Here is a 14,539-nt window from a genome sequence, read left to right as displayed (position 1 = left end):
ACTTGAAGGAGGCCCTGCTTAACTGCCTCCATCTAGCCACCCAGCTAACTAGGAACTCTTTTTGGCAATTTCCCCAGTTGACCTTGTTACTGAGTCCCATCCTCTCACAAAACCAAGACTTAAACACTGCTTGCAGTTTCAGCCAGCAGCACTTATTTGCCCAGGATCAGTTGCCATGGTTCTCATTAAAATTAAAAGGAGCTCCTTTTCCTCTTCCCGCTACAAAGCTTGGGGGTTTATTCAGTTCAATTCATTGATCAGCATTGCAAGGACCACCTTGAATATTTTATTTGAAATAGAACGGTGCGATATAAACACCTTTATAAATAAACACCAGGGCTTACAGTAGCTCTGCAGGACAATATACTTTTTGGGTACATCCAGAAACCCCCAACAAGGTCTTCACCAGGCCAGGGAAGGAACAAGATGAGTCTCTCTAGAAAGGGATTTCCAGAATCTAGGCATGGCCGCTGAGTGTACTATTATGAATGTCACCACCGCCAGGAGTGCCTCCATTACAGGGGACACATGGAGAAGAATCTCCTTGGTGGATACTAATACATGGATAGGTTCACATATGGCATCAGTGGCACTATGTGGGGCTGCCTGTAAAGATGTTTCGGGAACTTCAGCTGGTGCAAATCTGGCCACCCAAGTACTAGCAGATGCAAGGTGGTCTGATCATCTGAGCTTATACTGCACCAGTTGCACTGGTTGCTACTGCATTTCCGAACCCAATTTAGAGTGCTGGTGCTAAACTTTAAAACCTTAAATGGTTTGGGGCCATGTTATCTGAAGGACTGCCTTTGCCCATACCAAGCTGCCTGCACTCTAAAGTCATCAGCTGAGGTTCTTCTTGTTTGCCTGTCTTTGAAAATAATTAGACTGGTAGGCACAAGAAATAGGGTTTTTTGTGGCACCATGCCTTTGAATCCATTACCAGCTAGGTTTAGGCCCCATCTTTGCCATCCTTCAGAAGTGCTCCAAAGAGACATTTATTCTCACTGGTCTTCTCCTAAGGTTTTTATGTGTCTGCTTGATGGGAATGGTTTTAGTGCATAGTTGATTTTAATGTTTGCATTTGATTGGCTTCAGTCCTACTGTTTCATTTTTATTTGTTATTAAATTGTTAGTTGGGTTTTAATTGTATATTATTGATGTTTTATAGATTTTGTAAGCCATCTTAAGAGAGCTCTCTTGTCCTATGTTGTTGTTCAGTTGTTCTGTCGTGTCCAACTCTTCATGACCCCATGGACCAGGCCCTCTTGTCCTCCGCTGTCTCCCGGAGTGTGCTCAAGTTCATCTCTTGTCCTATAAGCAGACATACATAAATAAATAAATAAATAAATAAATAAATAAATAAATAAATAAATTTCTTACAGGAAAGCTGAATATCCTTGCTCCTTTGGAAAGGATAGTCTGCTCATAGTTCTTGAAATTTTAAGACATTGGGAGCTGTGTGCTGAAGAGGTGGTACATTTGAAAAATAATGGGATAAAAGTTTACCCAGTAGTGAGAAGTGTTTGGGGCGAGGGGAAAGCTTTCCTGTTTTTCATCACTTTGGTTTATTGCAAAGAGCTGCCTGAACACTCCACACTTGAGTATTACCTTGGAGAGCACTAATCCACTAATCAGTGGGCGAGGGGCGGGGAGAATAAAGGTCACCAATCAGCATGGGAAACTGTTGTCCTGTTCATCCCAACTTTCCAATTGATGCCCATAACAATCATACAACTGCAGTCCACACGGCACTCACTCACTCTTGAACATAGAGATGCTTGCTTGAGGGCAGGAGAGGCACTTTTTCCCAAGAATAAAACTGTTGCCCCTATTGAGACCTTTTTATTATTATTTCCTTGCAACAGGAATGCTGGCAAGAAAGAAAATGTTTGGATCCCCTCAAACAATTGAAAGTGCACTTTTTTAATGCAATAAATTGAACATCTAGAAAGGCCCTTAGACTCTGTGGTCCTTGTTCCAGTTATGATAGAGATCGTTAGCCTAGGCTAACGCCGCTAATTGCAGTGGAGCTATGCAGGGAATGACAGTATCTCACTGCTTTTATCATTTGACTTCAGGCTACTATGGGATTACAGTGGAAACCACCTTCAGCGGTGTCTGTAATGTCCTCAGCTTTTGTGCAGTCACTTTTCCATTTTGGCAGAAGTATGAGGAAGGACCAATTGTGCATTTGGGCTGGGGCAGGAGTGGCATGGTGGCGCAAGACAATTCCTGTGTCTGTGCAGGTGCTTCATCCTTGGCCAATAGCACAATAGCAATTGTGCACATTGTACAGGCCAGATTTGCTTTGGGTTTGTCAGTTTGGACTACTGGGCCTGAATTTGGACTACTGTGCATGTGTAGCCTAAGAGCTGCTGCCAGTGGTTCAGCTTCTTTTTCCCCACAGCAGGGCTCCCCACAAAGCATAACAATATCACAATATGGGAAACAATATACCTGTGACACCTTGTGAGTGAGATGCGAGTGTGCTATGATAGTTCCAGGGTTCTTGATACAGACAAGACAAGTCCTTCCTTTCTGGAAGCATTTTCATAAACGAAACTCATACTGTTGAAAGCACTTCTGCCAGTTAGCATTATTTAAAGTAAAAAAATTCTGTAATATTGTTCATAGCACAAAGTCCTTTACAGCTCTCTGTTATTGATCTTCAGTGCTGCTCTGCAAAGTAGGTAAAGCTGAGAGAGATCATGACTTTCCCGTGTTCACCCTTTGATCTTCATGGCTAAGTAGAGTATGAACCTTTATCCGTCTGTCTAAACCCAACATTTTGTGTGTCTACAGATGAAAATGCAGACTGTTATCATACAATACAAATGCAGGCTAAGATTTACAAAGCCACCTCAGCTATTATTAAAGGGAGTGGAGAACTGGGGATTTTCCCCAGCAGCTAAATGACTAAAAAAGCACAAATTCCCTTCACTTGAAAATCCCAGCCCATCTTCCATTTAAAATGATTGTAAACCAAGTATCCAAATCCCTTTAGTAACATGGAAAGTCTTAGCATTAATATATAGCTGGGGCCATCACCCGCCATGCCAGGATCATGTAGGAGTTTAAATGCCCTGTCCTTGTTGCTCTTTTGCCATGCAGTTATCAGCCTCTGTGTGAAAGCATGTGTGATGTATGCATGTATTCAGTAGCAATTGCCTGGGGCATGCTGCATTTCAGGGATTCTAGTATTTTGCTGTGCTCCTGGTTTGTCCTTTACATTAATCAGACTGTTGCCTCAACTGACAGTAATAGCTGTTTCCATTTCATGAGTATGAAAAAGAAATAATTTGCTGCCAAATGTGCACAATCCTTTCTAAGCATATACCAGATCATTTAGCAGCTCAACTCGAGATTGCTTAAGCTGCAGAAAGCAGCTGCCCTCTTTGCAACAAGTGATGCTTTACCAGACACCAGACACAATTTTGTTTTCATTCCCAACACAGTTTCTTTTCAAATTCAGAGATAATGTTCATTTTAGTTATCAAAATTACAGAACCTTGAGGACTGGACAGTGCATTGAACACAGGTGTACTCTAAACAGGGCAATCATCAAGTGTCCTCAGTTTGTTATTCAATGCTAAATCAAGGACAATTCATTTCATAGTGATGGCCACCAATTTGGATGGCTCAAAAGGGGGTTGGACAAATTCCTGGAGAAAAAGGCTATCAGTGGCTACTAATCTTGATGGCTATGTGCTACCTCCAGTACCAGAGGCAGTGAGCCTATGTATACCAGTTGCTGGGGAACATGGGTGGGAGGGTGCTGTTGCACTCATGCCCTGCTTGTGGGTCCCTGATCGACAGCTGGTTGGCCACTATGTGAACAGAATGCTGGACTAGATGAACCCTTGATCTGATCCAGCATGGCTCTTCTTATATTCTTACATTCTTATGCTGTAATGAATGAGCGTCCTTAACCACTTAAAATTGGCAACCATTTGTAGCAAAGGGATGCTATTCCTTTGAAGAACCAGATGCACAGTCTGAGAGTCCTCCTGGACCCTGTATTGCTTCTGGAATCTCAGATGGTAGCTGCAGCCAGGAGTGTTTTTATCAATTTAAGCTGATTTTCCAGCTGTGAACACTCCCAGAAAAGGACCACCATAATATATAGCTTGGTAACCTCCACACTAGACTGCTGCTGTAACACTCTCTATGTGCATCAACCTTTCAGGACTGTTCAGAAACTTCAGTTGGTTCAGGACCCAGCTCGCTTGTGAGCCAGATGAGCACATCCTCCCATATGAAATACACGCATAAGAACTTAAGAAGAGCCCTGTTGTACAGTGCTCTCTCTCTCTTACGCTGTCTCTCTCTCTCTCTCTCTCTCTTACGCTGTCTCTCTCTCTCTCTCTTACGCTGTCTCTCTCTCTCTCTCTCTCTTACGCTGTCTCTCTCTCTCTCTCTCTCAATCTTTCTCTCACACTCACACACACATCTTCAGTTGAGAACCTTGCTCCAAGTCCCTTCTTTGATAAAGAAAAAGCAGGACCTTTTCAGTGGAGGCAGCCATAATATGGCACTCTCCTAAGGAAAACTCAACAGTCTAGTTATGTCCTTACCTTTAGACACCTGGTCAAAAGTGTTTTAAAAACTTTGAGCATGCATTTCAGGGTCAGAATAATCTGCTTTTAATTACCTCTTTTACTTGTTTTATGGGTTTCTGATAATGTTTTTGAATTTAATTTGTTGGTTTTAATGGTTAAATTGGAATTTTATTCTGTTTGTTTTTATTGTTTTTCTGTATTGTGTGTCATTATATTCTATGTCATTCTGAGCATTGAAGGTAGGCATCAAAGGTAGGCATGGTTGGGCACTGGCTGAGGGCCCACACCCCAGCAGGATCCCAGTGACAAGAACTCCCTGGACTTGCTCCTCCATTGCAACCTGCTTGTTCATTCTCCTCTCACTGTGGCCCAGGCAACGGTAGCAGTGAGAAGGAGAAGAAATAGATGCCACTGCCTACTTGCTCACTGGCTCTCTGCCTGTCAAATATAAGCAAGCAAGTGGTAGCAATGATGAGAAAGAGGGGGAAGAGCAATATCAGTTGGTGACAGTGGTGGTGAGAAAGGAGGGGACTCATTGAGAGTGTCTTAAGAACATAAGAAGAGCCATGCTGGATCAGACCAAGGGTCCATCTAGTCCAGCATTCTGTTTACACAGTGGCCAACCAGCTGTCGACTGGGAACCCAGAAGCAGGGGTTGAGCGCAACAGCACCCTATTCCCCTTTGTCTTGCCCAAAGGCCCTCAGATTCCTGGCGTTGTCACTGATTCTGAGCATCTGTGCAAAGGCCAAGTGGCAGGATAGACCCTTAACACAGGAATGGTTCCCTTCCCTTTTATATAGCTTGGTAATATAAAACCTTCCCTTTTCCTCCTGCAATACAGGAGCAAGAGGCTGGCATACTGTAAGGCTGGGGTTGAGGGCAGTTCAACCCCAGCAGCTCTCAGTCTGAACCCAAAGGACTGAAGAGCATTTCCATTGAAACTCTTGGTCTCAGATATGAGGATTGGTGGTGAAAATGTTGCCCTTAGCCTCCTCTTCATTCACCTGTTTTCCCCAGACAGATGCTGAAGAGCAGCTTGGCCCTGATCCACTCTAGCTCTTCTCTGTTCCCCTTAGAAGTTCTCTGTTCCCCTTAGAAGTAGGCATGACAAACCATGCATGCTCCCTGGATATGGTCTCTCTCACTGGGGATCCAGGCCCAGGGAGGAGGATTTCAGCATCCCTGTTGCCAAGGCAAACAGACTGTGACACTCCACATCACAGGCTAAGCCTCTTCCATGGCCTAAACTGGTTCTTGTTCTCTGGCAGCAGTACATGTATATGTAATTCTCATGAAAAAGCAGATTTCACCTCACAGGTCATTCCTTCCAGATATGCAAAAGCCAGATACAGGGCATGGTGGTAGTGCAGAAACCTACATCCGGCAGTGTATAAGCATAGCTCTTTTACCCCGAACACAGTGCAAAGTCCCAGTGTTCCCTCACCCAATAGCAGATTGGATTTTGAGAGCTCTGAAACCCAAGGCGTTCTCACGGAACTGGAAGCTGTGTAGGAAGGGATGCCCACTCCAGCTCCTTTTCCCTTTGCCCCATTCTGCCCTACCTAATGGGAACAATATCCTCAGAGACTGAAGCTTCTCACTGGACTGCTTACTTATTAGGCAGGGTGGGAGTTTGGCAAGAGGGCAGCAGTGATCCAGCAGAGCTATGTGAGTGTCTTAGGCCCCCAAACCCAACGTGCCTTTTCTGTGTTCTGCTATACTTTTGGTTTTCTGGATCAGAAGGCTAGGCTGCAATGTGTAATACAGACACATAACTTTTGTCCCACTGAAATCAAAAGTACTGAAGAACATATAGCAGCATAGAATTGCATCCCTAGGTATTTGGGTCTGTGTTGTATAAGTGACCCACACGCCGGTATGAAACGCCTCTAATAGAGCAGCTCTCTGAATATAGATGCAGCCCATACACCAAATCATGTAGTGTTCAGCCACAGACAATAGAAACCCATTTCCTGTTTCCAAAGGCCAGCATATCCCAGAATGCTGACTCATTTCCAATTAGCAGTGCCTTGAAACGTACACCATTTATTACCATTTGCAGTAAATAAAACTGAAAATTTAAGTGTTCTGAAAATAGATTGAAAGATTCAAGAAGACTGAAGAAGAGAGAAATACAGCTTCACAAATACATCCATTTTAAGAGAAAAATGACTTGCCCCTAATTTAACATCGAACAATGTATAATTGCATGTGTAAGGTTAATTCTAAGACAGGCAACCAAGTCAGTGGACAGCTGACAAAGCTAAGGAAAGAGAGATTAGAGTCTATTTCCAATTTAAAATTGGTTAGGGAAAAATAAGTACAGCAAACAAAAACCAGATGCCTTATCCAGCAGCTCTTATTTGTTGTTTCATTCACATGAATGAAAACATAGGTAAAAAGTGTCCCCAACCAGTCGTGTCCAACTCTAGGGTGTGGTGCTCATCTCCATTTCTAAGCCGAAGAGCCAGCGCTGTCCAAAGACGCTTCCGTGGTCATGTGGCCAGCATGACTGAACACCGAGGTGCACAGAACGCTGTTACCTTTCCCGCTGAAGTGGTACCTATTTGTCTACTTGCAATTTCTTGCTTTCGAACTGCTAGGTTGGCAGAAGCTGGGACTGAAGACGGGAGCTCACTCTGTCACACAGCACTCGGGTCTCGAACTGCTGTCCTGCCGACCTTCCAGTCTGCAGTTCAGCATCTTAACCACTAAGCCACCGCGGCCCCTCATTTAATATAATATGTTTAATATGCTAATATGTTTTCATTCATTTAATATGAATGAAAACATATTAGCTAGTAATTTCTAGTTGTTTGTTTGTTTGTGAAATTTATATGCCACCTTTCCGGGCAAAGGCCTCCCAAGAGGTGGCTTACAAACATAATTAAAACAATATAAACAATTTTTAAAATCTATTTCAAACATTCCAATTCTGTTGTTTCTTAACTAAATGAAGCATTAGGAAGGAATGAAACAGTTAATAAATGGTGCCTTTTGCACGCATTGTTTTGGGCAGTTCTGAAAAACAATGAGCTAGTGAACTTAGAAGAGGCTTAGTTATAAGGGACGTGTAGAGAACTGGCCAGTAGGACCCATATAAGTGCTAATGCACATGGCCTGTGAAATGGATATCATCCATTAATTGGATACCATTAGCAAAAGTTTAGGAAACATTATTTTACCTGTTCCTGTCAATGTGTTATAATGTTACACAGTTCAAGTCAGAAGGAGGACCCTCCAGTATAAAACATCTCCAGCTGGCATTCGGATGTCGACCCATTAAATCTAAGTATTTGAGCTTCACTGAGTTGTGGATCAAGACAAAAAGTTGTCCAGTAGTTTTCCTTAACTCTCTAGAGTTTTGCTTTAGATAAATATGTGTGAAATGGGATGGAGAAAAACATGTGTAGTACATCAGTTGTTACTTTGGCTGAAAAGAAGACGCATTCTAGCCTTGGGTGGAAACAGAGATAGAACAACTCTTGGTGCTTGGTTGGCCAGGAATTTAGAAACATGACACTGCTGGCTAAGACTTTGAAATACTTGTCTAGCCCTGCTTGTATACTACGTGTGTGTGTGCTTAGAATTTTTCTTTTTTGTTAAATAAAGCTCTGAAGTAACTATACAGACCGAGAAACCTGGGAGTGAATGCTCTTGTGTGTGAACTGCCATTTTATATTCCAGCCACTTGACGTAAGCCAAAGTGGCAGCTAATAACATCCTAAGAAAATAATATGACTGTTTACAGTTTTGTCTAAAGACTTATAAACTACTTGAAAGGAGGTGGAGGAGGAAAAATAACAAAGGAACTTTGTTTCCCCATATATATATATATATATATATATATATATATATATAAAACTTATTATTGCTGTATAGCCTGCTAGGCCATACTATTACTACTGCTACTACTACTACTTATTATTATTATTTCATAAAATAATAAAAGTTATTTCTTTTATTATTTTATTTAAAAGTTATTGCTTGTTGGTAGGCACAATGTCCCTGTGAGTGAGGTAGTGTGTTGGGCTTGGAACTAGGAATGTTGGATTCAGATCAAGACATTTATTTGTTGTCAAGGCAAGTTATCTAAAATAACGTAAAGCATTCTTGCACACCATTATTTACAATAATCCTGAAAAGAGGGCTATGGCATCTTAAGAGTCTCATTTATGTATGTATGTATGTATTTATTTATTTAAAATATTTTTCTCCTGTCCTTCAATCATATAGCCAGGGCAGCTTACAATAGTCGTCATCGTCGTAGTAGTAGTAATGCAATTAAAATGTAAGTACAAAAAATAAAATAAGCCAACACCTACACAATTATAAAAAGCAGCATAAAACAGCCTGCAGGATTAAACTTGCGTCTAAAATGCTCAGGAAAATAAATGTATTGTGGCTGAGAATCTTGGTGGTAAGAGCAAGGCTGATGTCAACACCTGGCACCCTTGGACAGATGCTAGGGCCTGTAAGGCCCCTTCCCGCTACCTTTACCTTTTTCGATGCTCTGTTTCTGAGCAGCTGCCACCTTCATTTTCCTCCAGTGCCTGAGATTTTTCTGAGGCATTATGAAAACTGACCACTGCCAGAAAAACATGCCAGCCTCTGCTGGGGCAGCAAGAATGAATAATCCCCAGTACAACTGCCTCAGAAATAGAACAGCCTTTGCTTGCCACCAGGAAGCTAGCAGCAAAGGCCTGGAGGAGTTCCAGAGCTTTGGTGCCACAGTAGAAAAGTCTCTGTGTTGGATGATCTCCTGCCATATCTCAAACAGCAAGGGGACCTGAAGCAGGTCCCCCAAAGGATTGGTAAGTTCTTATGAGAGGAGGCAGGCTTCTGGGTTAATGCAACCCTGGACAAGAGAGGGATGAAACAGCTAAGATGTTAGCAAATGGGACTGTGTCATGCAGAAGCTTTCCAGTAACTGTAGTATATAAAATAACCAGAATATACCAGAAACCTGATTGTATAAGAAGAATGGAGTAATGCTGAGAATAATAGAAGGCATTGTCTCAGCATTGAATGCATTACTGAATGAATATGGAGTTACATGGGACAGAGTAGCATGTCAGAAAGTCAAGTAAGTCATGCGATACTGATCGCAGCAGAATGAATGAGTGTACAAAGGAAGACTATAGTGGAAGTACTATATATACAAACTGTGTGAAGATTCAGTAAAGTGGATAAGAAATCCTATTGAACAGTTTTTATCTCCAGTGGGTATTCATAGCACTTTCCATAGTTGCCTCTAATAGATAAACTCGGGACACATGTGTCTTTCCAAAAAATGAATGATCTGGCCTGACCCCGTGTTTAAAAGTGTGAGCCTCTGCCTAGGCTTATTAATTTCAACGAAGATACATCCTAAAATTGAGTGTGTGCTTAAGCGCTTGACTGGATCAGGCCCAAATACTGAGCACTTTCAGTACCAACACCTTGTTAATGATTTCACTCCAGCAACCGGTGATATGAAGGAGTGAGCACCCAAAGTCAAATACAAGTCAGAGAGTATTTCCAGCCTGAAAGGTTTGCCATTTCAATTCCCACAACCGCTCTACACTAGGAGACTGTTAATACAAATCTCAGAGATGTAAAGGTCTGTTAATGAAGATAAGTTAAAAACTTTGTGACTCTCAGATTTATAGGGAGGGTAAAATTATACACTGCCACTAAAACCTGCTATAACAAAATCTCGTTAGTGTTAATGTTCATTTATAGTTTGACTTTCCCAGATTTACCCCCCCACACACACTTTTGGTGTAGTTGTGGGACTGGCCATTTAAGATCTCGAAAGATGATTTTATGACTTGTTCTATTGTAAATCAAACTTTTAAAGTTCATAAAAATGGTTAAAATAAAAAATGGGTTAATAGGAATGTTTTATGGTCCATAACATTATTATAGCTGTTTTATTCCCACTGTGTTATTGCTTTAATTGGGTTGCTACAGTTCTTGGGAATCTCCGTTTTTATTGGATCAAATGTAATCCTAAATCAAAATGACCGAGAATGCCTTCAATATGTCTTTTCATTTCTCAGTCCTTTCCTTCAGGGACAGAACAGGCCAATAGGGAAATATACCCTTTATTTTCCTTGGTCTTCTGGCACCGCATGTCATTCCATATGTTTCTGCCAAGACTGGATTGTAAGATTTATAACATTCAATGTTTTTAGCTAGCTGTACTCTGTGAATATGTTTTAGTGCAGAATTTCCTTACAATGTTCCATTTGCTTGCTTATCTTCTTTGCCTTTTTCTTCCACCAGGTGTCTGATCGCTCTGTAGTGGCCCTTGTTCCCAAGCAGACCTCTTCCTACAACATTCCCGCCTCTGCCAGCATATCACGGACCTCAATTAGCAGATACGGTAAGAAGCAAAGTTACATGATGAAAAACTTAGGGTACAAGCCTATGCATGTTCAGACAGAAAAAAGTCCTACAACTTCCAGGATTCCCCAGACAGCCATGCGGGCTGGGGCAGGCTGAGAGTTGTAGGACCTTTTTCTGTCTAAACATGCATAGGATTGTGCCCTCAAAGAGTCTAATTCTTTGAGTCTCCATATTAATGGTCTAACCTGATAATTGTGCCACATGACTAGCAAGCATCTGAGAATCCCTATCCCTGATGCTTGGGAAATACACTCTTTTTTATATACAGAGGCATTTCCCAAACACAGGGCACAGTCCAAAACTACATGGTAGCTTTAGTGTACATATGGAGCGCTTCATGGACAGAAATTGCCCCTTTGTCTTCTGTGAGGTAGGGATTGCAGCTCTGCCTGTGAAATGGGGATTCCCACTGAGATCACTTGTGCATGTTACCAGAACTATTGGCTTGGGCAATTTCTCTGAAACAGTCAGAATCTGAGAGCTAATCTACACATTACATTTAATATATAGCATGCAGCTACATTTGTTGCTTTTCTTTACTCAAAAGTAAGTACAGGGGATCTGATCCATACTTGGACCCTAGCATGGGGTGAGGTAAAAGGGCTTTGTCCCAGTCTAGAGTAGGCAGCCCACACCTGCAATTTGGATAAGGGAATCCAATCTTTTTTTCTCATGCAAATTGCAGGTGCGGGCAGTGGCCAATCAGGATTGGGACCACTGTGGGTGAGAAAGGGTTAAAGGTGCCCTGCCCCCACCCCCATATATACTTTTGAGTAAAGAAAAAGAACAGATGTAGCCGTATGCTATGTATTAAAGGTAACATTTGGTTTCAGCCTGGGCTGCTATTGTTTAAATCCCCTATTCAAATTCTTTTGCGGTGGATGCTGAATTCAGATATCCAGGTTTCTCAGATATCCCCACTAATATTCAAATACTAAGCTTACAAAACTAACAAATTTGGTAAGAATTCAGCTAAGCCATCAAAGGATTGATTTAAATATTATTTTTTACACGTGTACCATAAATGTTTCATTGTACACCTAAAATTTTATGTGTAAATTGGAAAAAAGATTGTGCCTAATATTCTGCCATTTTGGTTTTGGGCAGAAATTAGCTATTTGGGAGAAATTGTTCAGAAAAGCAATTTGTGAGAATATTCATCTTTTTTCAGTCGTGTTTTATGCTGCTCCCCTAGATGCTGCTGTGGCACTACTGGCTGGTGTTTCTTTTTTCTTTCAGCCTTAATTCCATCAGGGACCTCAACCAATCAGGGAGCACATCATGATATGATAATGTCACAATACTACACAGCCAATCAGATTTGGCTATCCACTGACATCACTGATGAAAAAGTCAGTTCAGAATAGTGCTATGTCAAAACCATAGATGTAAATTGTGAATGCCCCACCCCTTCTGGGAAAAATGTGCTCCTGCTTTTCAGCACTTTTCATGCTCCTTTGCCAAATTGAGGGGGGAGTATTCTAGGCTGTTGGGGGGAAGAGGATCACATCCCCACTGTCAAGGCAACCAAAACTCTCCCTTGTGTATTTAGATGAGCATTTTGATGTACAGCCAATGCACATCTAAATGTCATTCCTCTGCACTGCCTTATTTCAGTGGAATGAATGTTTACATGAATGTCCCAATATGAACATATATTTTCCATTTGATAATTTGCCATTTATTTTAATATTAAATAAAAATAAGAATAAAAAATAAATTTGAATACTGATTTTGGAGTACAATTATTTTATTAGAAAAAGAAACTGGGATTAAAATCAGATATCAAATCTGAGAATTGGGACTTGTTTATTTTTGTCGTCTATTTTTGGTAAAGGTTTGTGTTGGCCCAAATAATTGTTGTACCATATGTCTGATAATAAAACACCAGGATGCTTTACTGAATTTGCAAGTAGAATGGATTTTCAGCTCTTTCATTTTGGGAGAGAGAGTTCTAAGCACAATCCAACTTTGTTCCTCTAATTCTCAAAATATTTCGATACAAGAACCCAAGGACAACTTTTCTAAGGGTCAAGGGGGATACTCTGTTGGGAGACCACCATTACAACTCTGCAACAATTTAGCTTTGTTTGCAACTGACTAGGAAAGTTCTTCCAAGCTAGGATTCCTGTTTTAAAGACAGAAAATAGTTGTATCAGACAATATCAGCGTTGAACTGTTCAGTCTGAAGAAGTTGACATAAGAGCATTTGTACCAATGAGTCTTCCAGTTGTTGCTAACATTGATACTGATATCTTTGATTGCACAGATGGCATGCAAATGAAGCTGCATATTTACCCTCCCAATTTGCATTATGTATCGGTGCAGAGCTTGGTTTAAAAATAGAATGATTCAGTGCTCTCACCCCTTAATTACATTCACAGGAATATTCATATTTGAGCATTAATCAAGAGTGAAGCTTTGGAAAATTTTGTAATGATTCAGTCATTCTCCTACTAATTTATGGGGATCCCCTTAATCCTACTGTCAGCCAGAACGGAAGAGTGGCAAATTAAGAAACCAGTTTGAGCTGGTCACAGCAAAACAAGCATTTGTTCAAGAATGAAAAGAAAAGATGTATGTTTTTAAAGAAAAGTATATAGACTGGCTTGACTTTACTCAAAAAAACCCTGCTCCAATCTCTGGCGAATAATAGTGGACTCTTCACATGGCGTAGGCAGATATGTCCTTGTAAGAGGACATATGTCCTTTTATTTTTAGCTTCTACTGTTTATTGTAGCTATAATGACCAAGATAACTACAGTTCAGAAGATTGTTTTTAGTTCTAGATGGATAGTCACCTTTGTTCTACCAGATCAGTCCTATGATCCAAGAACCATTATGTCCAGGAGGTCAATTGTAGTTGCACATAATACTGCCCATATCACACCCTCATGCATCATAAAACTTAGAAAAAGCCTGGACCATTTTGCACCATTCCAGAAATTAGATGAACTAGCTCAATGGACTGGAAACTGTTTGAGAAAGACTGTGACTTGATAGTGTGTTTACATTGTTACTGTTTAAATAAGCCACTGAAGATGCCTTCACTGTTAGAGAACTGTGGACAAAGTGAGACAGAGATGTACCCAAGCCTGTTTTCCTTTTGTGCATTATCAGCTTCTTTTTCTTCTCGCCCAGATTCCACATTTCGGTACACAGGCAGCCCAGACAGTCTTCGTTCCAGGGCACCCATGATCACTCCAGACCTAGAGAGTGGGGTGAAAGTCTGGCACCTAGTCAAGAATCACGACCACGGTGACCAGAAGGAGGGTGATCGGGGCAGTAAGATGGTATCAGAGATCTACCTGACAAGGCTGCTAGCTACAAAGGTAACATAGGGTTTTGATTTTGTATCTCTTTTTCATCACCTGAAAGTGTTTGACATTAACACCATGGGTCACAGTGAAATTTATTACTGTTCTGTCTTTTTGCATACAAATAATAAAAGAATTAAATGAACAATGAAACAATTGTAAGACCATCCCACAAGTGAATTAATAACAGAGGCTGAGTAGAGCAGATAAAAGTTAACCTATTCCAAACCAACAACAGCATGAGAAGAGAGGGATGCTAGCTACCCTAT

The 14,539-nt window shown here is 41.1% G+C and overlaps 1 protein-coding gene across 2 annotated transcripts in view; it reads left to right on the top strand.

The window, feature by feature from the left end:
- Positions 1-14,539, top strand: part of PLXNA2 (plexin A2) — a 611,865-nt gene that overhangs the window by 580,867 nt on the left and 16,459 nt on the right. For both annotated transcript variants that reach the window (XM_084853404.1, XM_084853402.1), the window contains 2 exons: positions 10,831-10,930; positions 14,095-14,285. In XM_084853404.1, coding sequence (XP_084709530.1) covers positions 10,831-10,930; positions 14,095-14,285 — 291 coding nt within the window. The remainder of the gene's footprint in view (positions 1-10,830; positions 10,931-14,094; positions 14,286-14,539) is intronic.

The sequence above is a fragment of the Heloderma suspectum genome, chromosome 4 (assembly GCF_057233095.1).
Source record: "Heloderma suspectum isolate Gila_16-S chromosome 4, 16-S_ref, whole genome shotgun sequence".
Classification (NCBI taxonomy): Eukaryota; Metazoa; Chordata; class Lepidosauria; order Squamata; family Helodermatidae; genus Heloderma; species Heloderma suspectum.
The sequence above is the reverse complement of the archived record's forward strand: the minus strand, read 5'-3'. Positions and strand labels throughout refer to the sequence as shown.